General features: G+C 35.2%; 2 protein-coding genes and 1 long non-coding RNA gene across 3 annotated transcripts; 1 reads left to right on the forward strand and 2 right to left on the reverse strand.

Moving 5' to 3' along the window:
- Nucleotides 1-192: 192 nt before the first annotated feature.
- Nucleotides 193-25,704, forward strand: LOC136806476 (phosphorylase b kinase regulatory subunit alpha, liver isoform-like; the record flags this gene model as incomplete). Its single annotated transcript, XM_067063055.1, is given in 25 exon segments — nucleotides 193-297; nucleotides 1,011-1,064; nucleotides 1,220-1,342; nucleotides 11,256-11,351; nucleotides 11,705-11,812; nucleotides 13,033-13,111; nucleotides 13,793-13,927; nucleotides 14,105-14,135; nucleotides 14,370-14,448; nucleotides 16,092-16,236; nucleotides 17,405-17,474; nucleotides 17,819-17,901; nucleotides 18,010-18,089; nucleotides 18,192-18,294; nucleotides 18,623-18,806; nucleotides 18,974-19,052; nucleotides 19,878-19,955; nucleotides 20,143-20,222; nucleotides 20,378-20,456; nucleotides 20,620-20,749; nucleotides 22,341-22,439; nucleotides 22,573-22,649; nucleotides 22,971-23,195; nucleotides 23,403-23,606; nucleotides 25,307-25,704. Coding segments are annotated over 25 exon segments (2,733 nt in total), but the record flags the coding sequence as incomplete, so codon positions are not given.
- LOC136806477 (probable serine/threonine-protein kinase DDB_G0283337) lies at nucleotides 1,305-3,160 on the reverse strand. Its single transcript, XM_067063056.1, has 2 exons — nucleotides 2,549-3,160; nucleotides 1,305-2,377 (listed from the first exon to the last, which is right to left on the reverse strand). Exons 1-2 carry the CDS (start codon nucleotides 2,807-2,809, stop codon nucleotides 2,012-2,014), a joined length of 627 nt encoding a protein of 208 aa, XP_066919157.1. The 5' UTR covers nucleotides 2,810-3,160; the 3' UTR covers nucleotides 1,305-2,011.
- On the reverse strand, nucleotides 14,450-15,468 carry LOC136806478 (uncharacterized). Its single transcript, XR_010846569.1, has 2 exons — nucleotides 15,338-15,468; nucleotides 14,450-15,059 (listed from the first exon to the last, which is right to left on the reverse strand). It is a non-coding gene; the product is annotated as an uncharacterized lncRNA (long non-coding RNA).

Raw genomic sequence — 25,704 nt, forward strand, 5'->3', positions numbered from 1 at the left:
ACATGCATCGCGCGGTGTCACTTTTCTCCCAGTCTCGGATCGTGCTTCCATTTAACTATTGACAAGTTAAAGTTATGAAATGATATGGTAGCTAGCTCAGTACTGGCCTACTTTTAGGTAATGGGACGTCTTTTTTAACTTAACCAAACAGAAAGTGGAAAGAAAACGCCAATCACTTTTGTTTATATTTAGGAATGTAGTGCATCGTTGCTCAGTATTATCAGTTATCCAGCGTTTGCAGTTGAAGATACTACCATCATTGATGCTACCAAAAGTGAAATCCTTGGGAAACTTGAAGTATAATTCTATATTTATTCTATAATCATCAGCCGTGCAAAATTACTCGAATCTGATTGGCTTAGAGGAGTGCGATTAATCGTTAATTGCACTATTACCACTTTTTGCACTCTGCAGCGGGGGGACACTTTTGTCCCCTTATTCTTTTCTCTCCCAAGTACCAGTCAGAGACTTTTTTTACTATATAATAAAAAACAAAGACAATTTTTCTTCTTCAATATAAAAAAGGACAAAGAAATTTTATGTTACAATAGCTTCTTTTAATTGAAAACAAAGAAATTACTCTGCAATGTTTTCTTTTAAACAAAAGAAAAAAGGGAGGTTTTCGAATGTTTACAAAAAGAAACTATGATTTACTAATGATTATTTACTGACGATTACCTCGGAATCGTATGTTTTGTCGTGCAATTAACGATTAATCACTCGTAACAAAGGAGAAAATACCGTAATTTACACTCGTCCTTCGGACTCGTGCAAATTACTATTTTCTCCTTTGTTACTCGTGATTAATCGTTAATTGCACTCCAAACCATACGATTACTAGTACTAATTGTTTTTTTATTGTGTGTGTTATCGAAATCAGTTTGAAAAATGGACGACTTGGGTAATTTGGGTTTTTCGATTCGATTTGATTTGTATTAGGATCACTCGTCACCTTTAAGTTGTGAAATTGGAAGCCCGTTTGTAATTGTTTTCTATACTTTTTTATTTAGGGTTCATATGGTTGCAAGAGGTTCCTTAGGGATGGACATCATTGTATGAATGAGGTATTCGACAACTTTTTATTCCTGCATCTTTAGTTTATTACCCGCCCAATATCATTTAAAGGAAGTTGCTATATATATTTGTTTTGATTTTTACAGGAGATCATTCGTTTAATCAGATCTTCGATTCATTCCAAATGTTTTTAAACTCTCTTCAGGATCGACACAGACTACATTACGAGTTACACGAGCTAAGCAAGTTCGAAAAGATCGAGTGTGAATGGCCTTTATTCTTTTGTTATCTTCTCCTCGATGGTATTTACAACAAGAACGAAGCACAAGTAGGCTCTTATTACAGATTCTCGTTTTGTTATTGACCTTCACCAAATTAAGGGTAAGATTCAGAGTTATGTAAGATCTGATGAAATTGGAGTATATTCATTTCGACATTTTCCTCAAAAAAAGTTCTCGTTTTCAAAAGATGTTTGATCTTTTCCAAAAGTCATTCCAAAATACATTTTTGACTTTAAAAAAAATAGTTGATTTTCAAAGGAAATAAGAATAAGAAAGTTGCAAACAAAATTCAAAGATGCAATAAAGTCTTTTTAAAATGGTGGTTCAAATTTTTCATTTACACATCAACAAAAAAAATTGTAATAATTTAGTTTCTAACTGATAAAATAAATTTTTGTTGGTCTTCTTTTTCTTGACATGCGCAGATTTCATTCATTCGCTCTTTGTTTATTTTCTTATAATTGTTAATGAGACGATAAATGATCCACAACCAACGATATCTTTTCCAACGACGAAGAACTTTAACCCACACTAGGACCGTCTCTAATTTTTTTTTCATTCCTAACACGTAACCAAAACCCGATCATACTTTTATCAATAAAAATATGCCTCATCCGCTCTCTTTGAAAAAAATACCAACGAATCAATGTAAAGCTGATCAATCAATCAATCAATCAATCACCGATAACTACCAATATCTTTTGAACTTCAAAATATCACGTGGTCGTTATCCCATGATGGTTCCGTCCTACACTACCTGTGTTATTTTTCAACATATTTTTGTTCTTAAAAGATGATGAAGTATCGTCTATGGAAGATGGTGGCTGTTGATGTTTATTATTTATATTGTTTTGTTGTTTTTGTTTATTTGTGTTGGCTACCACCATTGAATTGTTATTAGAGTCACTTGCAGACACTACATTGGATGTGCTGTTCGTAGTTGTTGTTGTTGATGCTGCTGTAAAATTTTGTTTATTGTATTCTCTATTATTGTTACTACTTGAATCTGATGTTGAACGCAAAGTATTTTCACTTCGAACTAATTCTTCCATCCACTTCAATCTTCGTTTTCGAAACCAATCCTGAATACCAATGAAAAAGAAAAGACATCAGAAAAACATTTCCTCCAGTAAACAAACTCTCATTTAGTATTTGTTGGAACTGCTCTCCTAAAGAATAAGACTTTTTCCAAAGAATTAGTCACTTAATGTCAGACATTGTCAGAGGGAGATAGAGATTTGATTAACACTTACCCTAACGTCTTTATACAGAAGGTTACATTCCATCGCAATAATTTGAAGCTGGATATCATCTGGTTTTTGTTTCCTACTGAATGTGTCTTCTAGCTTACATTTGTGGATATCTGTGAAATGTTTTGGACATATGTCATCTTCATCTTCATCATTGTAAAAGTTATGATTAGTAGGAGAAGTTGGGCAGCTAGTCTGTACACCGATTGTGGATGTAACCATATCTGATGTAGCAGAGAAACCAATATTATTCGCTGGTGGCATAAGGGCGTACGAAATTCAATTGTTCTACAATTTCGTTTATTGCTTAAAACAACACCTCCAGTGATTTAAAACCAACAATATTTTTCCTTGAAAATACCACAGCAATCCTTATGGTTTGATAATACTTTCCTCGTTAAAGTTATATTTTCTTTCTGAAATAAAATCGGTAAAAAATATAAAGGAGTGAAATGTCGTACATATTATTTTGCAAGGCTATAAGTTCTCACTATTTCATCCTGTTTTGCATACTTTCTTTTGCTCCCTGGAACCTTGTTTTCATCTCCTCTCTCTCTCTCTCTCTCTCCCTCTCTTTCTCCCCTCTACATTTCTGCTTCAATTTTTTTTCTCTATTTTTTCAAAACGTACTTTTCTCTTCTCATTTTTCTCTTGTTTTCCTTCTTCTTCTTCTGTTCCTCTGTACATCTTTCAAGTTTTTTTCACCTAGACCAGCTGCCCTTTACTGTGGACAAAAGAAATCTTCTCTTTATGTTGTATCTTTTAAAATATATATATATTTCGTGTACTCCTACGTCAAAACTTTGATAGAGTAGACAAGAGAAGAAGTGAAAAAGTCTTTGCGGAGAAGAGTTTCTTCATAAATAAAAAAGAAATCAAACATGCAAATAATATGAAGTTTCATTTGTATGAATGATATTTTAGCTTCTTTTTCTACCCTCAGTACCTTTTCTTTTAAGTTAGCTACTCCCGTACTTTTGTTTATCCATGAATTCAAGCGTCCTGTCTTGAAGGACGGCAAATTCCTTTCTTCTTTCTCAGACCATCTTGTTCTCATTGGATTTTAATGTTCAGTTAATTAACTCCAACTAATCGCTTTTTAATTGAACTACATTGTAAAGCCGGCATACTTTATTATAGGTAACTCAATTAATATTAGAGAAAAGGTTTTATTGTGCCATAGCTTTACAAGTATCCACTTGGATAAAAAAGATAGAGAGAGATCTTAAGCCTTAACCGGACTAACTCTTGGTTTAACGATTTAATCTACCGTTAGGCGTCTTTCATCAATTGAAACTTTTTGATTTTTTTCTTATAATTTTTCGAAGTGAAAAACTTCTCCTTGACCTCTTGCCTATTTGTTCATAGAATTCAAACCTTTTTCTTTATCTGACTCAACTGAAAGACGTACTGATTATATTCTCAGAAAGCGTAGATAAAACTACACAAATTGACAGCAAGCTTTTCCATGTCTTCTTTCCAACGTACTCATGTCTCACATCAGTAAATGAATCGTCGAAGTGAAGTCTGTCCGTGAGGCTGTTCTTGACTAATATATAATGTGTCATTTGGTTGATTGAAGCAAAACAGATATATAGATTTCTAGATATGTCGAAACCCTTCACTACGACATGAATTATTCAAACTTTTCTTCTTTTCTTCTTTATTCTGTTCAATATTCCACTTTTTTGTAGCCCACGGTTTTGGTTTTTTTGCTAACCATATATTTATCTTCTTCCAAATACAAAGGAAAAAGTCGCTGATGAAATCGGCAGAAATTACGTTTTCGAAAAGAAAAAGGAAAGAGATTGGCAATAAAGAAGCAAAAAAGTCGGTACCAACAATGAAAATAATTTAACTTCTCGCTTCTCGTTTCTATATTAAATTTTTCGCCCCCACCGACAACGAAAAAGGGACTTTCTTCTTTTTTTGTTGCGAGAATACTTGATTTTAGGTTATGTGGGTAGATGGGACAAAACCTTCACCCCACCCTGTATTCGCCAAATTCTTTCTTCCTTCAAAACTCGAATATTGCCATATATGGTAAAACTCCCTTCAAATAAACCAGTTTTCGTTTTTCTTAACAAAAGTATTTGCTCAGATGGTTGGTCTTTCATCTTTCATCAAAACATGCCATATACTTTATTTGATTATATAATGCTGGCTGTCCACCATTTTTTTCATTTTTGTTCAACCCATTCAATACCTTTCAGGAGCTATCCTTCAATACCAGGAGCTTAAAACCACACATTTCAGTAAAGAAAATTCTCCTTCGCTCGGTTCACATACAAGTTCTTTTAATAATAGAGATTTGCACAGCTAACTTACACTCACTACTACACAATTTGAAGAATGAACTAACTCTCTTCTTCCCTCTAATCAGCATTCATACCAATATTAATGACTTTCAATTATGGTTGTTATGGAAACTACAGAACGTCACTTCCATTTTGGCTCTCTTCTCGAATACTTTCACATACCATATTATAGCGTTCATTAAAAGTGCATGCTCTAAGTGATGCAAATATGGGTGCTCTATCTTCGCCTCAAGCATAAAGAATACTAACTGTCATTTAAAAAGATTTTTTAAGCACTGACCATTAGATCGCTGAACGAGACTGAACTAATACAGTGTGTCAGTATTGAACCAAAACGGATGATTTTCTCAGTGTTTATCTATCTTACTCTAACATTTAATATTCTTCGTGATTTCTGACATGCAACTGTGAAGTTGGAATGACTTTCTCCTTACAAAACTTCACTTAATGACTCTATAAAGAAAGGTCACTATCAATAAAATCCATTTCACATCATCAAACCCATGCAATAATCGTACAAGTATTATTTGACGAAAGAGATGAACTTTCAATTGATAGAGGAATGATTTTGGCACGGTGATGCTAAACTTTTTTTGAAAGGTTCGTTTCATCATTAAGATAAAGAATCTCATGTTGCATCAATCCTCTCTTCTCTTTTTACCCATCGCCATCGCAATGAAAAATTTCTTCTTTCTTGTTGTGTTGTGTATTTTAACCCCCCCTTTTGATTGAAACCACACATCAAATTTGATGTTTGCCTTATACTCCAAATCTTATTGTTTTCTTTTCTTATGTTGATCAACATGGACATACAACCAACTTTTCTTTCTTGAAAATCATTTCAAAACTTATGTAATCGCTTTGAATCGATCATACTTTTCTCCGATGCCAAACTATTAAAATCTATCGTCTCAAATAATTTTATCGGTTTCGGAAATAACAAGTTCCCAAATATCAAATACTTTTCTCAAACAGATAAAAATGTTGTTCTATGCGAGTAAATCAAAGCCGTTTAAATGTTGATTCAACTATAGGAAACTTCTGTAAGACCTTCTCTTACGCTGACTTTCTCAAAGCAAAATGCATTTGTTCAGATATCACGCTTCAGAACTTCAACAAAATTCTTTCACATTGAGATTTTGTGACAGAGAGAACTGTTTAATCTTTTTCTCCTGTTATGTGACGTCATGTATTTCGAAAGGTTGGCTTATGCGAACTAATGAATGAGTAATGAAATACGAACCAAGTTAACTCAAAACCGTATTTTCAAACAATATATCGCTTTATAAACATACTTGGCTCCGAAATGAAGGCTTTCTTTCAAAGAGTATTGAAAATGGGGGTGGGAGTTTGTGTTTTTGTAACCTTATTAACCCCTTCTCGTTTTTCTTGACAAGTAAATTATAATTATTGAATCTCCTTCAATTCCGTTCTTACAGTTTGATCTTTGAATGATTTTACCGAAGACCTAAAAAACATTATCTCACCCTTTACTTACTACGTAGTGATCGATTGCGTAATCAAGATTTTAAGAATGACGTCTATAGTTCTCAATCTCTCCTACATTTTTCTTTATCAATCTTTCCCTCTTCTTTTTCACTTTTAACCATAGATTATACTTTTTTGATCTCTTAAGATTTGAATCAACATCTAAGTCGATAATCTATATAGTTATTGGCTTTAACTTGTTATACTGAAAATGATACCTCAGCCGCAGTTGGAGACAATTAACATTATGGTGGCAGGGCGCACCAAAAAGGGGCGTATAGGCTATTTATCCGTTAACAGATCAGACATCTATGGATTTTTTGACAATTGTCTTTTTTATCACTTCACCTTAGAGTAGCTTTGATCATTAAAAAGAAAAATTGCGACGCGCTTCGATACTATTATATTTTCAACATTCTTTCACAGCCCACTGCTGTACGGAAGATAATCAAAGTAAGAGAGATCGACTGAAAATTCTAGGTGAACCAAACAACAAGTTAATAGTCAAATTTCTTATCCTCCCTCCAACCTTTCTAACAAACAACACACGACAAAACCAGTGTCAAACGAATGTCTGATTGAACAATTTTTTTCATCATTTAATATATGCTTAACATTATGTATTGCACTAAAGAAGTATTGTATAATCAGCCAATAGATGTATTTCACACAGAAATATGCTTGCGTGCTCTCGAGATGGAACTCGCTGTGACTTTTGTTTTGTAAGCATTTTAAAGTATTTTGTATTAATCATCCCCCTTTTCATGATTGTTCATTTCAACAAACTATTTCATCCCTCTGCACGATCACAAAAAGATAAAATTTCATTTCTCTGTGAGAGAGAATACAATATTTTCTTGGCTGGATGTCAGAGATCTGCAACAACAAACCCTTCAAAAACCTCTTCAGACTCTGACTTTACTCTTCTCTCCTGTCCACATCTATGTGTGATGTCATTAAAACTTGAAACAATTTTAATCAATCATTTGGTTGCCCTCATTGACATTAAGGAGAATTATTTTCTTGTCGTCATTTTATATACGTCTGAAACTTTAAAAAAAAATATTGAGAAAAGCTTCTTTATCACAAATCCAATAAAAAGACATAATAGGTATAATAACTCAATATTATTGACCTTGAACTTTATACAAACTTATTATGAATGCACGTTTTCATATTTTATGAACAGCTTGAAAAACAGTTTGCAACAGGGAATCATCATAACCATGAAAAATGATTGAAATTCTTTTTTGTTCATTCGATATCATGTCACGTGATCGCTACGTCATTTCTCTGCTTTTTGGAAAATCCTCCTCTCCAGCTGAAAGTTATATGGGCGTATTCTATAAACCTGCTATCACAATATTCTTCAGCACAAATAATGTCCACGATAAACAAACTCCAGTATTTATTTTTAAAGCTGGGATAAATAAAAAACGAAATTGGCGCTAAAACATTATCAAAAGAAGCATATTTTTCCTGAAAGTGTAAGAGTCTTTATCCTTGAAGAATTTTTTTGATGTCAAAGAGTAACACTGGACGATAAGATAGTGATTAGTGTAATTTGAACGACATTTCACGTATGTTGTCAGCATCTTGATAAGTGCTTGTCAATGTTGACCTTACGTGCCTTTTCAAATTTTTCGAGCTTTGCCAAGATGTTGTGGTTACACTTCAAATACAGAAAAGATGCATAAAAAGTCTGTTATTTGTTGTTGTTTTTTTCCAAAATTATTCAAAAAAGGCATGCTACGAGACTAGGAAAGTTTTCTTTTTTGAGTTTTTGAGACCCTACCTTTGACTATTGGAAATGAGAAAGGGTTCTCTGATTGACCAGCGGCACTCTCCAAGACACTGCGGTCATATATTGTCTCATCCAAAACATTTCAACTATCCTTAAAATAATGCACCAGCTTTAACTTGCTTTAACAGTGATGTTTTAGTTGCATAACTGAATTTTGGCAGGCATCGTTTTGAGTTTGAACGATGATTTTTTATTGTCCGTTTCAGAGAAGTGATCGATCAAAAGACGGATTTCGAGTTATCGAAAGATCTCGCTCTTTCCAAAGAAACAACCAGACGTTTTTGAAAGGAAGGATTGGTGAATCGTAACTTTCTTAAACATCAACTAAACATGCTAGATAAACAACTTCATCCATTCCTCCCTCTTTGCTCACGTCTACTTTCGGGTACCTAATAAGCGTTCCTCCCGCTAATTAATTTTTCGAAAATTCTTATTCCAATTAAATTTTGGAAAAATGTTTTTGAAAGTTTGAGAATTTAATAAGTTTGAGAATTTTTTCAATCACCCCGCTTATTCCAAACCCCCCGTTTATTAGGTACCAGAGAGTAGTGAAAAACAAAACGATAGGTCAAAATATTTTCGTGTTGAGTCATTGATCATCCTGCTTCCTCCAACGGAAATATTAATCAGATTTTGGAAAAACATTTTGTTGACAAGAGGGTATGCAGATGTTGCTTAATTCTAGATGATGATATCGCTTATTGCTTAATTGTCCATTCGCTAATTGTCCGGCAGACAGTTCAATTAATCCATCATTCCTCGTCTCTCATCAAGTTTCGTCCTCAAAACGAAAATCCATCTCTGATTTTGAAAATTCATGCCAACCAAAATTTCATTTTTAAGTCTTTGTAAATCCAATGTAAATTGTGGAGTGGTAATTCTAGGCTTTGCACGACCGTACGATTTATTCTTTGTCGAGGTTGGTTGTGCAATAGCTGCGGTTTCGGACAGATCAGTTTATTGTTGATGGGAATCATTAATATATGAATGAATTGATGAGAATTAACGACCACGTTTAATTAATTGGCATTTAAAGGTTGTTAATTCGATTTTTGCACGTTAATTGAATGAAAGCGCCAACGGTATTTTTTCTTTGTGTATTTAGATTTCGAATCAAAAATATTTGACGCGATGCCGTCACTTTCCGTCACTTTCCGTCACTTTCCGTCACTTTCCGTTATGTTAACACTCTGCTTCAACTTGCGATTTCGAAATCACCCTCTCAGCCGTTCTACGCCTGTCTTTAGTAAACGCCGCACCTGAATCTTCCACTGTTCAATCTAGAGTATCCACTGGTGTAAATTGGAAACTTTGGCTAATGTAATGATGGCCCTTGATCCGCTGCAGTCCCAAAGAGTAATGCTAATAGGGCTGGCTTAAAAAGGTCCGATAAAGTAATATGGTTATAAATGTCTCACATAGAGACCCTGTTAGCTTTACTCATGGAGTTTTTCATTTTCTTCCACATCACATTTAGAGTTTTATAGGAAGGATTTGTGCGTGCTATTTTGATGGATCTCGTGAAATTGTAGACTCAATCTAAATTAATAAGAAATATGTTGTTTTCGAATGTCATGAGTAGGAAGTTCAATTTTGCATTCACAGTGTAAGGTAAGAAGTAAGAATATCAGGAGGAAAGATTAATTTATAGAACTGTTTGTAGGCCAGCACGATTTTCATATTGAAATAATATTTTGCGTGATCATAAAGTTCTTCATTTCCTTCATTTAACATTTTTGTTTTTCCTCAACTCCTCCTGTTTGTACCGTTCACGTGTTTTCTAGGGAACAAACGCATCACCTGGACGTTTACTGAAATCATCTTCGGGGTTTTCAGGCCAGTTTGACTGATTCAGACTACTTACAACTGAATTCCAAAAAAAAGCAAATACTCTCGTGTTGGAAAAAAGTTTAAAAGATCTTTTAATCGTGATCGCTCAATAAATTGTTTACATGAAGAGTAAAAATTCCTGAATGATGTACGTGAGTGGTTTTCAAGCCATAAAAAGGTCGTTAGTGTGACATTATTTCCACTTACAAAACTTTTCTCCTTCATATTATGTCGTGGAGATTGTTTCCAATATATTAAAGGGGTTAGTTTTAAACCTCTCATTGCAAACGCATAATAATAAAGTGTTTTCCCGGGTCCTTTGTTCCTTCCATCTTCTTAGATAGCGAGCTGGTCATGAAACATGCGAACCTATACATTCAGTGTTATCGTCTAATCTACACTAGTGACTGGTCCTAACACACCTTCCATTCAAACAACTAAATTCTTCCCCAGTATTGATATTCAGGGGATCTTCAAATGAAATAACCAAAATACTATTGTAAAGATCACGCCAAAACTTTCTGTCTTCACGGCAATCTTTACGTTGAGATTCTGATGTAATTATTGTAATAATGATTTCTCGATAATTACTATGTATAATCACGACACATTTGATTTTAATTAAAGGAAGATATTATCGCCGACGCACCAGAGGAACTTTTTTTCCCGCTATGAGCGTGCCACTGAAAACGTATATGTCTTCTGCTCATATCTACGGTTCTAGAAGGAGTTAGACGTTCGTTCACAAGTCATTAGATAGCCTGCAGCGGTGCCAGCGGTGAACCTCAAATCAATTATTAGATAGCAGAATTTCACCCATTGCTAATTACGATCAAATCTCAAAAATGTATTTTTTTGCTTTGTTTGCTGGAATGTCGGTCACAAAACCATTTTTCAATTTATTTTCTAATGCAAATGGGGTTCTAAAGTTATCGCTGAACCATGAAGCAGAAAATACAGTTCTATCGAATTCTTCTGAATGAAATTACGGTTTTGAAATCAAAACGAGGGTTATAATTATCTTGCTCTCCAAGGAACCTGCGTCCTACTTCAAATTTCATGTCTACCGACATCGACGTGATTTGATCATGGTAGGTTCGACCCTGGTCAATAGCATAATATCCACTTTCTCCAGTGGGATGATGACACCTAAAAATGATAGTTTTCTTCTCGGAAAGATGGTTCCAAAAAAGAGTAACGATGGCCTCTTTGTCTATACTGTTAACAAATGACAAGCAAAGTGAAATATGTATATGTTCTCAATTAAAAGGTGGAGAAATACAGTCGATTGTTGGAGAGACTTTTGATTCAAACTGAAGATGGAGTTTACTTGTTACCAGAACTATTCTACGTTCCTCTGGAGAAGGTAAAAAAAGCTGCTCCATATTTTTGGTAAATTACACAGTAGCTACACCATTATTGTTATCGAACTTAATCAGACAAAGGATCAAGTCGTCCGAAACTTCTGAATCTAAATAATCATCTACTCGTTTAGTAAAATGATATTTTTCTAAAAATGTCATTTCGATAAAACTTTTGATGAGTTTTTTCTTTAGATTTCGGACGCTTGAAATTTTGTCCGAAATCTTTTTTTGAGACCTCAAAAATTTATTTTTAAACAAATTGGAAAGTATCTCTCAAGAAAAAAATGTCTGGTTACTTTGATTAACCTTGAAAAGAACATTTTAGTAATATTTCATTTTGCATTTGTTGTTTCAGTTGGATGCAGAGCGTGAAGAACCAAGAAGTCAACAACGGTTGTGTGGTGATCATGTACCTCACCTGTGGACACAATCCCTTTTCATCCTTGGCTTGTTATTGAAAGACGTATGTAACTCGTTACGATTCCTTATCTCGTATCTGATACTTTCATCGTAAGGTACTGAATATTAAGGCGGCTCTTACAAAATATGAGTTGCTCGATTTAAACTTCTCTCACAAATTGTCTGATCAGTTGGGGAACAGTTGTAGTTCTCTCGAAATTTTATTAATTTCGCTTAGCGAAAGTATTACGATAGCCTTCCGTGTGTCTGGCTGGCGAGACATTTTTCGGGCGCAAATTATGGCGTGGGCGTTTGGCTGCGGGCGTACTACGGCCAATATTCAAAAGGTGGACTCACTCACAAAGATAAAAAGTGATATAAAACAGGGCTTTTCTTAATAAATAAAATACGCTAGTGCAAGAAGTGTAACCAAGCCTTTGTAAACATTCATCGTGAGAACTTTTTAATGGCTGCTTGATTGTACATGTATTTGAATGCTTTTGAAACTTGCTGCTGCTGTATAAATTTTTATCATATTTTCTGGTTTTTTGTAGAGTGTTTAAAGAGGTTTAATATTTGTTTACTCCTAAGTATTTTATGCGTTTGTGTAGTTAGTGAATGCACCAATAAATTGATCATGCTCAGTAAAAGTAGTACAAAAAGAGTTAATTTTCCACAACAAACAACAACATTACTCTCTCTTCTCTTCTTCACCAAAACTACAAACAGCACAGGTATGATATTTTTCTCCTTTTTTCACCAGATAGTTATGTGTTAATAGTGAAACCAGTTGTGACAAACAGTCAGTTTTAGCAAGTACCGTGAAGTTGGGTAACTTACATCAGTGGAGGGTAACTTGCACAGCCATCAAATGACTGACCAATCAAAGCAGCAAAATTTCAAAACAAATGAACTACACAGTTTGATTGAAAAGTTCTTTTTTCTTCTTCGTTTTCCATTTTTCTCAAGTATATTGCAGTTCTCTGAATTATTCTGAATTGAAAGATTTTGTTTACGCTTTATAGAATGGAATTCTTTAGTCGCATTTTTTAAGGAATCTTTTTTTTAATGGATTGAGATTTTTCATTAAAAAAACAGGGTCTATGATCTGTGTGTACAATACATTGTGTATATTTTGTGTAACGCTTCATTCAAAATGCATAATGCTGCAGAAGTCACGTTTCACGCGTCTTCGTCGTTGATGTTCAAGTATTATGCGAAATTTTCGACTTTAAGTCGTCTTGTTTGTTTATAGTTTGACTTTTAATGACTTTCTTTTTAAAGGGTTTTGTTGCTGCAGGCGAATTAGATCCACTGAACCGGCGATACGTCACTGCACCCAAACCAGAACTCGTTGTTCAAGGTAAAGGTGTTTCATTATTTAAGAATTGGATTGCGTGTTTATAACCAAAGCCAGTACTGGTGTCTCTTTCTGTAAAGATGTTCGGTCTTTGTTGTTATTTGTACGTTGTACGAAATCCCTTATCATTATCATAACATCCGTTGAGCTACAATCTGCCCTATTCCCTTCAAAACGCTCCAATTTGGCTCAAATTATTTCCACTCGATCCTTGGGGGTATGTATGACGAGCACCAAAACAAGGCTAAAACTTTGGTGTACAATGAAGGTCATGATATTTGAGAAAAAAGGGAAATTTCCACGAAATCTCATAGCCACAAACGGTTTGGATGCGCTCTAACTTAGGTTGGAAGGGTAGAGTTTTAACTCTTAGTTTCAGCGTTAGAATCTGAGGATCCAAAAGCTCAAGAATGGTCTAGAATATAGCCTGGAAGTTTATAAATCTTTCCCGAATTGAAATATTCGATTAAATTTAACAAATTGCCCAAAAGCGACTTTTTCGCCCGAATTTTAAATTTCTAAAAATTAGGAATTAACCAAAATTGTCAATATATTTTGACCGAGATTGTAGTATAAATATTTATATAACATAGCCCCATCAGCAGAAACAACTAATGAGATTATGCTTTCAGATTAATTACTTGCTTTAGCATGAACACTGACGACCTTCTTTGATTTTTCTAGTGGCACTGATAGCAGAAGATGAGGAAATCAAAGATTTGTTAGCTGAAAAAGGAATCGAATCGCAAACTGTTGAAGAAGTTTCGCCCATCAGAATTTTGCCAGCTAAATGCCTCGTTCGTCTTTACAACAACCTAGGTGACGCTTTTTTCAACTTGTATAGTGAACAGCCTCATTTTACAAATCGATTACTCCTAATTAGGATTTATGAGGAACAAGTCATCACAATGCCAAGCGTGTGTCGAAGTGATTTTTCATTTTTTCATTCTATTGTATTCTATTATAACTGAAATGCGAATATTCTTGCTTTTAAAGGTCAAAATGCAAAGCTGGGTTTAAGTGGAAGGTAAAATAATTCTTTCATGCTTATTTGTGACACAAAATCCTAACGGGAAGGCTACTAAATTATTTTGGCCATATACGAGGGTTCACCTTTCGAATAAAATATCACGTTGTGATCAGACCTCTCACTCAAGAAAAACGAAACATTCCATGAAAAGGAAAGCTTGCGTTTCTAATATTTTAACCCAGTTAGTCTTGAAGCATTGCTTTAGCTTCAAATATCCATACTTTCTTGTAGGCCTAATTCAAGTTTGGGGATATTTGGTATCGGAAGTTTGTACCGTTCAGATGGTCACTTATTAGCATTTACTCCACAAGTAAGATATACGCTTCTTTATTTCATTACTGTGATTTTAATGATAATGGTATTTACATGTTCTACACCTAATTATATTTATCTTCGCATTTTATACACATAATGATATTATTAATAATTTGCGATTAGATATTCATATATTCAAAGAGAACTTGTATAAGATAATGATACTAGCTTCAACACAAACGAGATAATTGGTTTTCAATGACATGGTGATGGGTTTGAATGTTTAGTGGATGCTTGCTAATGAACTTCCACTTGTGGTTCACGAATGAAACAGCCGGGCTACCAATGCCAACCCAAGGACGGTGAGGATTGAGATGGTGATATGAGAGGAAGAGCTGATTCCTCCGTCGAACAAATTTTTCTTCATGTTACACTTTGTTTTGTAACAACAATCTTCGCACGTTCGTGTACTCTCTGCTCCAACCGTCTGCACTGCACAGTTGTTCTTGCAAGCATCAATTGCTGCACAACCACGTGTAACATTTGTTGATTGGCTTGATTCGTTGATATAGACCATTCTTGTGAAGCATGTTCCATTGTTTTGCGCTGTACAATTCGCTGTGGTGGTGGCTTCCATATTGTTGTAACATTCAGACACACCGAATACTTAAAAGCATTGAAAGAAAATGTCATTTGACTGTCGTTCTCTTATTGGGAGAAGGCCGGTTTTCATTTAGACTGCAGATTTAACAATCATGTTAGGTAGAAAAGCTTGATTTAGAAGAATCGAATTATTTTCATCAGATAGTCGGCCTTAGTGAGCTTTGAAAGAAGAAAAGATGTTGCGAGTTATTGTTTATCGATTTGTTTCAAGTTGCTTGAAATTTTAATAGTTTGAAGATACGACTATACACAATAGCAAACTAACGACAGCAAGCTCTTACCTTCGTGCGTGACAGCCAAAAAAGTTGCAGTGTACAAGAAAAGACGCATTTTGACGCGCTTACGAATAAGGTGGCTTGAGTAACACAATCGCTTTTCAGTTCCAACAGAAACTTGAACTAGACAACAACTCTCTCTCTCTTTTTGTTTTCATTTTTCGCTTTTCTCTTTGACAAGCCTCTTTTAATATGAATTATTCAGCATCAGAATGCGTCAGTTTTCAATGGACAATGTGACAGTCTTTCTTGTGAATAATCTAACATTCATTAATTTATGATCAATACGTGGCATTGTTTATGGTTTTTTTGTGTTGTTTGTAAATTCCTGCTGTTTTTTTATAAGTGTTAAAATATCGCAAGGTTTTTTTAATGTAATCAATTGCATTGCAGCATGCTCAAGGCCCCCTCCTAACGATGTCTTTTTTTGGAAAGTGACTCCGTCACGTTTCATGATGTGAACCCGCAAACCCGGTTCTCTCCTTAACGCTAATGTTGAATACATGTCCCCCTATTATGGTTTACTTTCTGCACAAATGAAAGTTTGTCATAGAAAGCTGTAAATCAAGTAATAGCTAAAACTGAATATTTTCTTTGGTTCCATTGAGCTGTCTAGGTTTGAAGTTGTAGCATTGAAGTTGAGTAGAATCAAACAAAGGGCCTAATATTTGATATCATCTAAAATATTTTTCTAATCAATTTTAGTCAGAACTTAACACCAAACTAAGGACTGACATCTTTCTTTGTTTTTTTCTTGTAGTTTTTGGATTACCGTCAATTTTATTTGTGCTTGGACAACGAGCTGGTGATCGACTCTTTCAAAACAGAAATCGAATATCTTCGTTCCAACTGGAAACAACTTGGTCGACCGACATTAACTCTTCCTATTACCCATGCTCTACTAGGTAGATTTTTGCTATTTTGACAAAATATGCTAGACTTTCCCTCTAACTTTTGAACCGCATAATAAAACCTAAACTTCTTGACATCTCTAAAATTCATTTTAGAAAATTGATTTGTAGAAGTGAATTTAGAATTCCACCCAAGTCCGCCACAGCGATTGCTTGTTCTGTGGTAACCGCCCAATCTGCAGAAATTGTAAACTCGATAAATGATCAAAATGTCAAAATGATCCTAAATTTTGTACAATGATTCACCATCAGATACACCCCCTTCTCACAGACTCACTGGGACCCCTTCCTACTCGAAAAGTTGACCAAGATATCGTCCCCAGTGGAAAATTATAATCTAATTTTTTTCCCGCTGAAATAAATACGATGAACAAATCAATCCCCATCGATTTTTTGGTCCGTTATTCTTACTCCCACTGGCTGAAAAAATCTTACTGGGTCTGTGAGAAGGAGAACTGTAAAATGATTTCCATGAAAATACTTGTGTTGCATGCTCAATTTTTCTAGACAGGCTAATGGCTACGAACTACTCTTCTACCAGTAAAGTAGAATGAGGGAAGAAACTTTCAGATTGCTTTCGCCATTTATTTCTGAGAGGCACAATTATTTTCCAATTTTTACGTCAAAAGCTTTCACGTCAATTTTTATGTCATGTGGTCTTTTTCTTTCAAGTTATTCTCTATATAATAGTGGTCGTTGTGGGAAGTTTCGCGGAGATTGCAATTATTGTCCCCTCCCCCGAGGCAACACAAGGGGAAAATAAAGTTAAAGTCGAAGAAATATAGCAATGCCGGATGATTTAATTCAAGAAGATGGAATACCATTTTAGTTCGAAAATTTTGGTTGCGATCACAAGATTTGCGAAGAATATTCTTTCCAACAATTTGAGAAAAATAATGCCGTGATTTTCGCTATTTTTCCACCCCACGATAGTTTGTACCCACCAAAGTTTGTACGTCTAGAGTACATAAAAAGGTTTCTCTATTGCTGAAATTCTCCAGGTGAATAGTTTTAAGAATAAAAGCTATGTACGAGCTGATAATGTCATTATTCTCGTTCATTACGCTGATATTATTATTATCATTATTATTTTGTTGAGCGCCTGCAAACAAACCTGACAAATAGGCCATTCACTTTTTTCGTATTCCTTTTTATCTTGTAGAGGGTTCATTGGATTCGACTGCTGGGAAATTTTTGTTGCAAGTCAACAGTGGATATTTGTATAGTGTCAGGTAACTCATTATCATTATTTGGTCCTCCAATTTTTTTGTCGACCGATGCTTGTACTGTTCATTCAAACTGCAAGCTATTTCATTCGTTGAGAAATTGGGAAATGGCCCAAGAAACAGTAAACTCTCTTATTAATACCCTCCAAAAGGCAGTCAGTCTCAAAATAGTAGACACAAAAAATGGCGACATTTTGATAAGCGGACCCTACTGTCTCTTCTCTCCCCACCCTTTAGGTCACCGCTTTTTGAAAGTGAACTGTATTTACAACTACTTTCCCATCTCATTTCTATCATTTTATCTATTTTGTATGTTGGCCATTTCATTGTATCGTTTGATATCCTCATAGGATCCGAGTTGGTAAATTATCGGAAATGCAAACACGATCCAGTATCAAAAACATTGATTTTGTAGATTCTGAAATTCTAGAAGGTAATCTCATATTTTTTGCGTCCATCAAATTCTGGAAGTCTTTTTTATGACTAGATCTTTACTGAAGAACTGCGAAGACTTTTTAAAAGTCCCGGCTTTTAATTTTAGATTTGATTTCTTTTGCACCTGATCCAACGAAATCCACGAGACCTGGTGATCTCCCTCATTCACAATCAAAACGTGGTAGAGTGAGTATTGCTTAGTAGTATCTTTTATTTGTTTTTGTCGCTTTATTTAACACAGCCTTGTTACATATGGATGAATATTTTGAATCTTCTTTTCTTTCACAGTGCAACAGTCACGATCGCCGTTTGAGTGTTCATGGTTCAGTCATTCGAAGTCGTTCCATCAGTCGTGCTGCATCATGGGGTGCCTCCTCCTCTGATGAAGAAAGTAAGCTTGCTTTCACAAAAGTGCTTTTTGTAACTTACTCAGAGTCTTTCGCACATCAGAACCTTTCTTATTAGGACTTTGCGGCTGAGCCATTACCGCAAGATCCGTTATCTTACTGACGGTAGCTCTTAGCTCTCATGGTAAAGGTTCCGTCATCATTATGACGGTTCCCTAGAACTTGATGGTGTCGTGACGGGGCTCTAAACACTCAGTCTAGACGAATTTTTTATCAGGAAATTTGCTCAACTATCGACCATTCAATTGAATCCGGAAAATGAGATTCACCTTCACACGCGACATTATTATCACTCTCGATTTTCGTTTTTAGATTCAGTGGCGGATTTGGTGCGTGGTTTTGTATTGGACGGTATGCGATCACGTGACCAAGAAGTTTGTGATGGTGAAATGGAACAAGAGGAGGAGGTGGATATAGAGGTAGTGAGGGAGCAGTTGGAAAACTCCACCGATATCAATGAACAAGCCGATATACTACAATTTCTGTATAAAACAAGGTTCGTGATGATATCATCCGGGTAATTTATCCGTAGCTCGAACCTCTATGGCTCGAATCTCTCTACAACACTTTTAAATGACCATCCTGATATTCTTAATTAACATGATTCCCACAAGTTTACTTTTCCACGGATTATTTCAATTAAAGGGGATTTTTACTTTGTAGAGGATATCATTTTGATGTTGCGCTGAACGGCAATCCTGGTTGCACTGTCGAAAAGCTTCTCAGGGAACTCTATGAAAAGGTCAGCTCTCTTCTTTTTTATTTCGTCTACTTATGCAAATATTCTTTTATCATCATTGAAAGTAAGGTGATCAGAAATATCAAGTGCATTGTTGTGAGGTATTGCCTAATTTGAACCAAATTGAGATTGGTATATTCATTAGGTAGTCTTAACGTTTTGAGGGTGATTGAATTTTAGAGTGATTAGGATTCTCCAGGATGTCGCATCTTAGTGTTATAAAATAATGACGGGCTTGGTTGATTAGGGTTATACACTTCTTTTTTTATAAGCATGCGGGAAATTCGGGTCGAGGCTCAATATGCTTAGCAAAATCTTATTGTCAGTCTTAATTTATGCTTAGACTTCGATTTGTTGATTTTCTTTGGGTTCAAGAAAATTTTGTATTTCTAAGTCGGAACATTGAATCTGCTCAAAGAATGAAAGTTTTCTTTGAAATTTTGCGCCGTTGGTGAGAATCTTTGGTCCATGAAAGCTCAAACAGCTTTAAAAGCAACCCTAAAAAGGTCAGCGTTTTAGAAAAGCTGCACAAATTTCTTGTATTTCAGCTTGGAGTTATGCTTAGCATTATGCTTATTTTTTGCCGAATTTGAGCCTAATTATGCTTATAAATGGTATGCTTATAAAAAAGTAAGAGTGTATTGTGATCTTTATACAGTCTATTTTTATGATATCCCGTGGGAAAAGGAAAGCTTTAAAGAATTGGGTCATTTAATTCTTCAAATGGTTTTGAAAAAGTCGAAAAGAAGTCGAAAAGAGTAAAATGATTAAAATACTCTTGAAACTCCTGAAAGCCTTCTGAAATGTTTTTTTCTTTTTCATTTCAAGGCATGTCATTTAAAGTCGTGGGGACTGATTCGGCACATTTCTGGCATGTTACGGAAACAAGTCGAATACCTTGGTCCAGTAAGATATTTCTGTCGTTATTCGTTTCTTCTTTCTCAATTTATTGCATCTATGTAATCCATAGTTGTCTATATTTAGTGGTTGTGAAACATATTGTTCTTATTGCTTTCTATGAAATGATATCTTTTAACATTTCCAAACATCCTACTTTCCAAATACATAATACTATGCAATCTTTAACATTTAGAATTGCACGGAGCTGTTAGTTCACCAGAAGCAAATTGGTGTCGGATTGCCACATCTACAACGTGAAGAAATCATCGATCAGTAAGAATGCTCTACTCTAATTTGTAATGAGAATCATAGGGAACTATTATCTCTTCCTATCTAAATGTCCTAACCTCCTTTAGATTTGAGACTTCGATCGACACAAATTTTTATTTAAAACATTGCTTAATCATTTCACTTTTATTATTTTTTAGACCGTTACCCCCACGTGCTTTGAAAAAGTTGATTTACAGTTCATGTGGATGTGATAGCAGCTCCGCCGTGTTGACGCAAGTATGTCCATTTTTTAATCATTAAAAAAGATAAAATATTAATATCTACTTGGAACATGCTAGGAAAGCTTTTTAAACAACTGTATATTTGCCACTGGATCAGCTGGTGCGTGAATAATATGCTCTCCGTTTCATTGTTTTTCGAGTTTCGTTAACTCTCATAGGAAATATTGACTTATTTGGCGATGTTCGTGAAAACGCACCCTGCTTTATTCGACGGAATGTTGCAGATACGGATAGGTTTGATCATGGAAGTGATGGCAGCTGAGTACGCACGAACAACTGGTCTGACAGGTAACTTGCATGCTCGTCCATCCACGTTAGTTTGCCACCTAAAGTCTGTCCAGATATAATTGGCAGTGGAAACAAGAATGCATGTAACTTTTGATAGTCAAATATAATTATGGAAATTTTTTTTGCTTGTTTTAGAGAATCAAAAGCGCTATATTTGAATGTATTTTGGTTGAAAAATTCGCGATTTTTAGCGGTTAAATTTGCGATTGTAAAAATTGAGCTTTTTTTCTACTGATGCTATAACGTTCATTTTTACACCAGTGGTAGTTCAACCTTAGGTTAAGAAGTTTGTTAAATTTCAAGGCAAACAGAAAAGTCCTTCGGAAGATATGGGACCCGAAATACCCCTTGGTAGCACTTTTCTGTGAAATATCAAATCTCCAACTTATTACTAAAAACGGGGGTTATGTTATCTTTTTTGAACAGTGCAATTATCATTGATTATTTCGAAACGAATAGTGAAATCACAGTATAATTGTTTTTATTGAAAAGATAAGCATGAACTTATATTGCCTTTGTTATTTTTAAGTCTAAAGAACTTTGCTAATTCCCAAAACACTAAACACAGTTTGGCTATGAGGTCATTAAAGAGATCGTAAAATGTGTTATGATCGAAAAACTGTTTTATCAATCATATCACTACCCCCGTTTTTAGTAAAAAGTTGGAGATTTGATATTTCACAGAAAAGTGCTACCAAGGGGTATTTCGGGTCCCATATCTTCCGAAGGACTTTTCTGTTTGCCTTGAAATTTAACAAACTTCTTAACCTAAGGTTGAACTACCACTGGTGTAAAAATGAACGTTATAGCATCAGTAGAAAAAAAGCTCAATTTTTACAATCGCAAATTTAACCGCTAAAAATCGCGAATTTTTCAACCAAAATACATTCAAATATAGCGCTTTTGATTCTCTAAAACAAGCAAAAAAAATTTCCATAATTATATTTGACTATCAAAAGTTACATGCATTCTTGTTTCCACTGCCAATTATATCTGGACAGACTTTAGTTCTTACTTCTGAGTATGACAAGCAGCATTTTGTGTAGTAGACGATGTTATCGTTCGTTACAGGGATAGTAAAGGCGGGAAATATACATGGGTAGAGTTTGCAGTTGTTATGGTGGTACAGTGAGCCTCAAATTAGCGGACACCATCATGGGAATAGGGTCGGTGTCCGCTAATTAGAAGTCTCCGCCTTTTATAAACTTTCAACTTTTCCGTTAATTGTAGGTTTTACTGTATATGGGAAAAATCGTCGGGACAGTTTCGAAGAAACGACTGGCGAACTCTACTACTACTCTAAACTCTTTTCGAAAAAAAAAACTCGTTTGCGAATTTTCTTCAGCTTTGGGCTTTTTTCTTACATAGTGATTTGTCTTAGCCTATAGCATAGTCTGTTTGTGTAGCAGAAAACCTTTTCAACGAATATCGTCATACTATGGGGCCTGGTATCTATTGGGTGTTGAGTGTACCGCGCAAGCTCCTCTTCAAGGATAATGATTCCCTTTGATGCTGGGCTCATTGCAGTGTGTAAGTCCCATATGGTACTTCGGGATCCTATGTGTATTCTCTGAAAATATCATTGTTTTAGGGGAGGAAGCAGCCGACCAACTGATGAGTTTGACACCTTTCCAAATGAAATCATTGCTGTATTATATTCTGACTGGAAAAGAATTCGGTGTTAAAATGGGTAAGAGTGTTTCTGGTTGTCAAATTCTTTCTCCGACATAAATACTTCGAATCAGAGTAGCTCTTGTTTGTTGATTTTAAATTATTGAAGTTTTTTATCATGGAAATCGATAAATAAATTCTTTGGGTTTCAGACTTGAACAAGTCGGTGGTGATCGACACAGGAGAATCATCTCATTCCGGACTTGCTATGTTCCGAACTGCTGTCAAGGTAGCTCTTTGCTTTTTTTCTTATTTTTTACATACACAAGATGTTATGTCTTGTCAAGCAAAACCTTTATTATCCGTCTATTTGAGAGTTTAGAACATATAACATATAGTCAGGAAAATCGCGCCATCTGTTTAATCTCGGCCCACTGGCCTTTTTGATGTTATGCGTAGAGACATGAAACTTGCTCTTAAAACTCAATGCTTTATCTTCAAACCTGATTCAAAAGTGATAACGATTTTAGGACAATGCTACGTCACAATCACCCCCATACAGTGAAATCTTCATTTTTGTAGCCCCAATAAAATCATAAATTTTTTCCAGAGGATCAGTCAAATTTTGCGCATGAAGAAGAAAGAGGTGGGAGGAGGAGACAACGAGAATATGCATCCACGAAAGATCGGACAGTGGCTGCGAAGACGTTGTTTGGATGGTGCATTGAACCGCGTGCCTAGTAATTTCTACGTCAAAATATGGCACGTTCTGACACGATGCCACGGTCTATCAGTTGATGGGAATTTCTTTCTGGAGCACAGGCTCACACAAGAGGTAAGTATATGGTGTTTGAGGGTCGAAACTAATGAAAGAAGAAACTAACTTTTCCAAGGGCTCAATACAACATTGGTTTAAGCTTGTAGCAGACATCACGGTTTTTCCTAGGCCATGATAACATTAGTCTGCTATAGAACTTTTTGTCCCAATACAAGTGATAAGTCATTTTCCATTGACATGCACATTTCGCTTTGTACATTTTAGAATACATCAGGGGAGATGAAGTTCGCATTACGCGTAGAGAACGAGCTGAACAAGATTGTGTATCCTGAGTATCGACAACTTGTGGTGGAAGTCTTGATGGTGCTCTATGTGTTCATGGAACGTGATATTCATTTGAATGTAGATAAAATGATACCGTTGGACACTTTCGTTTCGAAAGCCAACAAGTTGTTCTTGAACGAGCAGGTCGGTACATGTCGCTTTTCTTTTCCTTTACATAATCGGCCCTCCAGCACCTTTTCATTACTTTATATTTGTTTTTGAAACCTAAGAATTGATTTTGGTGAGAGTTTATTTTGGTAATACTAAGGAACCATTGCTTAGGACCCGTGACAACAATTTTAAAGTGGATTTTTCTGGCGCAATTGAAAATACATGTTTGTTTTTTATAAGCATAACGTTTATAAGCATACCGAGACCTGAATTTGTCTAAAAAATAAGCATATTGCAAGCATATTACTGAGCTTGCTTTTGAGGTGTGTAAAAATCGACGGGTACATAATGCATAAAACATAATGCATATTGCATAATGCATAATAGTATTGTGTAATTAACAGAACGATGTTTTTTTAAACTCTCCTTTGTAGAGGCTAAAACCGCGAAAACCTCTTTTGAAGAGTTTCTTAAGTAAACATTCCAATCAGAGGGATTTCCCCATGATATTTACTTTTCGAATCCGAAATTTTTTATCTAGCTTTTGCATGAAACTCTTTTTTAATTTATATTGGCTTATCTAACAAAAAGCATTCACATGGTTAATGATTTGTAAGAGGGAAAACCCGTTGAACTTTATTAGCAATTGTTCGAAAAGATCTCTGAGAAAACCCAGAATAAAGATCTTGCTATAAAATTTACGGTTTCGAGTAAGAAAAGTAATATACGGAGGAGATATTCTCGTGTTTTTTCTACACTATACTACGTTCTGTAAAATACAACTATGAAAATCAAAATGGCAACAAGCATTTTCAGTGTATCATGGATTTTCTTCATCGTCCAAAATTCAAATATACAGCTTTCTACCTTTTATTTTCTGGTAGAAAATGGTATATTTGTTTTGTTGAAAGTATTATCTCTCAGATTCTCCTTATTATAGCCTCTAAAATTGACATTTTTCAAATATTATGCATTATGCATTATGCAATATGAAAAAGAAGTTGGTGTAATGCAATTGTTGTGTCATTACTTATTTCCCTATCCTCATGTATAGCAACGACAGATTTTGGAAAAATTGGAGACTCGAATTTTTCGGAAAAATAAGCATACGATAAACATACTTCGAGCCTGAGTCTAAAATATCTCTAAGCTTGTTTCCCAAAAAACATATGCTTATAAAAAAAACATGTAGACTGAATTTAGATTTTTTTGAGTGTGGGGAGTCGTGAATAAGCCCGGTACTAGGGCAAGATGGGTTACGGAGATGCTCCGCTGGTCAGGGTACCTTTTTTAACCTCCACGAGTCCCAGGTAGGGTCGCAAAAACACCAAAATAGAAAAATCAGTCCTTCGTAGGGTGCCTATTTTTGGAAAATTTGGGGAAAAAGTAGAAAATTTGAGAAAATTTTGGAATTTCAGTCCCATTCAGGGTCACTTTTTTCGCAAATTTCGAGTCCCACGTAGGGTCCATTTTTCGAACCCCAGCGGAGCGCCCCCGTCGGTCGACAAGGGTAGCACCCTCCGGGAGCCCGGTAAATCTTTCCGGCGTTACAGACAAATCTGAAAGGAAAAGAGGAACAAGATTCTAGATATACTGTTTGAAATGTAAAGTGTCCACTTTGAAGCAGATTTAAGTTTTTGTGACTAATTTGAGTGGAAAGATTATCCAGAATAAATTGTAGGAGCTTATAGGTATTTATAGTTAAACTGTCCTAAATCGCTTGTATCTTTCAGCGTGAAGGTTTCGGCGATGCTACCCTTTGTTGCGCTTCAAGGGAAGAAACGAACATGACAAGACCGTGCAACGCGAGTAATAACATCTGTCGATACTTTTACGACAGTGCACCCAGTGGTACTTATGGAACTATGACATATTTCACCAAAGTTGTCTTACAGTATCTTTATAAAGACCGTGAGCATTCAAATGACATATTCATATGATGCGATAGAATAGAAATGATTTTTTTTGTATTCAAAAGAAATAATATGACATTGCTTGGCCCAATTTTAAGTATCTCAAGGGAACTAGTTTAAAATATCGTTTAAAATTAGGCTTTTTCGTAATTTTACAAACTCCGAATGTTGGCCGTCAAAATTGGTTTCTTGAATCAAGGAACTTGCTTTAATCTGAG

The sequence above is a fragment of the Clytia hemisphaerica genome, unplaced genomic scaffold (genome assembly GCF_902728285.1).
Source record: "Clytia hemisphaerica strain Z4C2 unplaced genomic scaffold, Clytia hemisphaerica genome assembly, whole genome shotgun sequence".
Taxonomy (NCBI): domain Eukaryota; kingdom Metazoa; phylum Cnidaria; class Hydrozoa; order Leptothecata; family Clytiidae; genus Clytia; species Clytia hemisphaerica.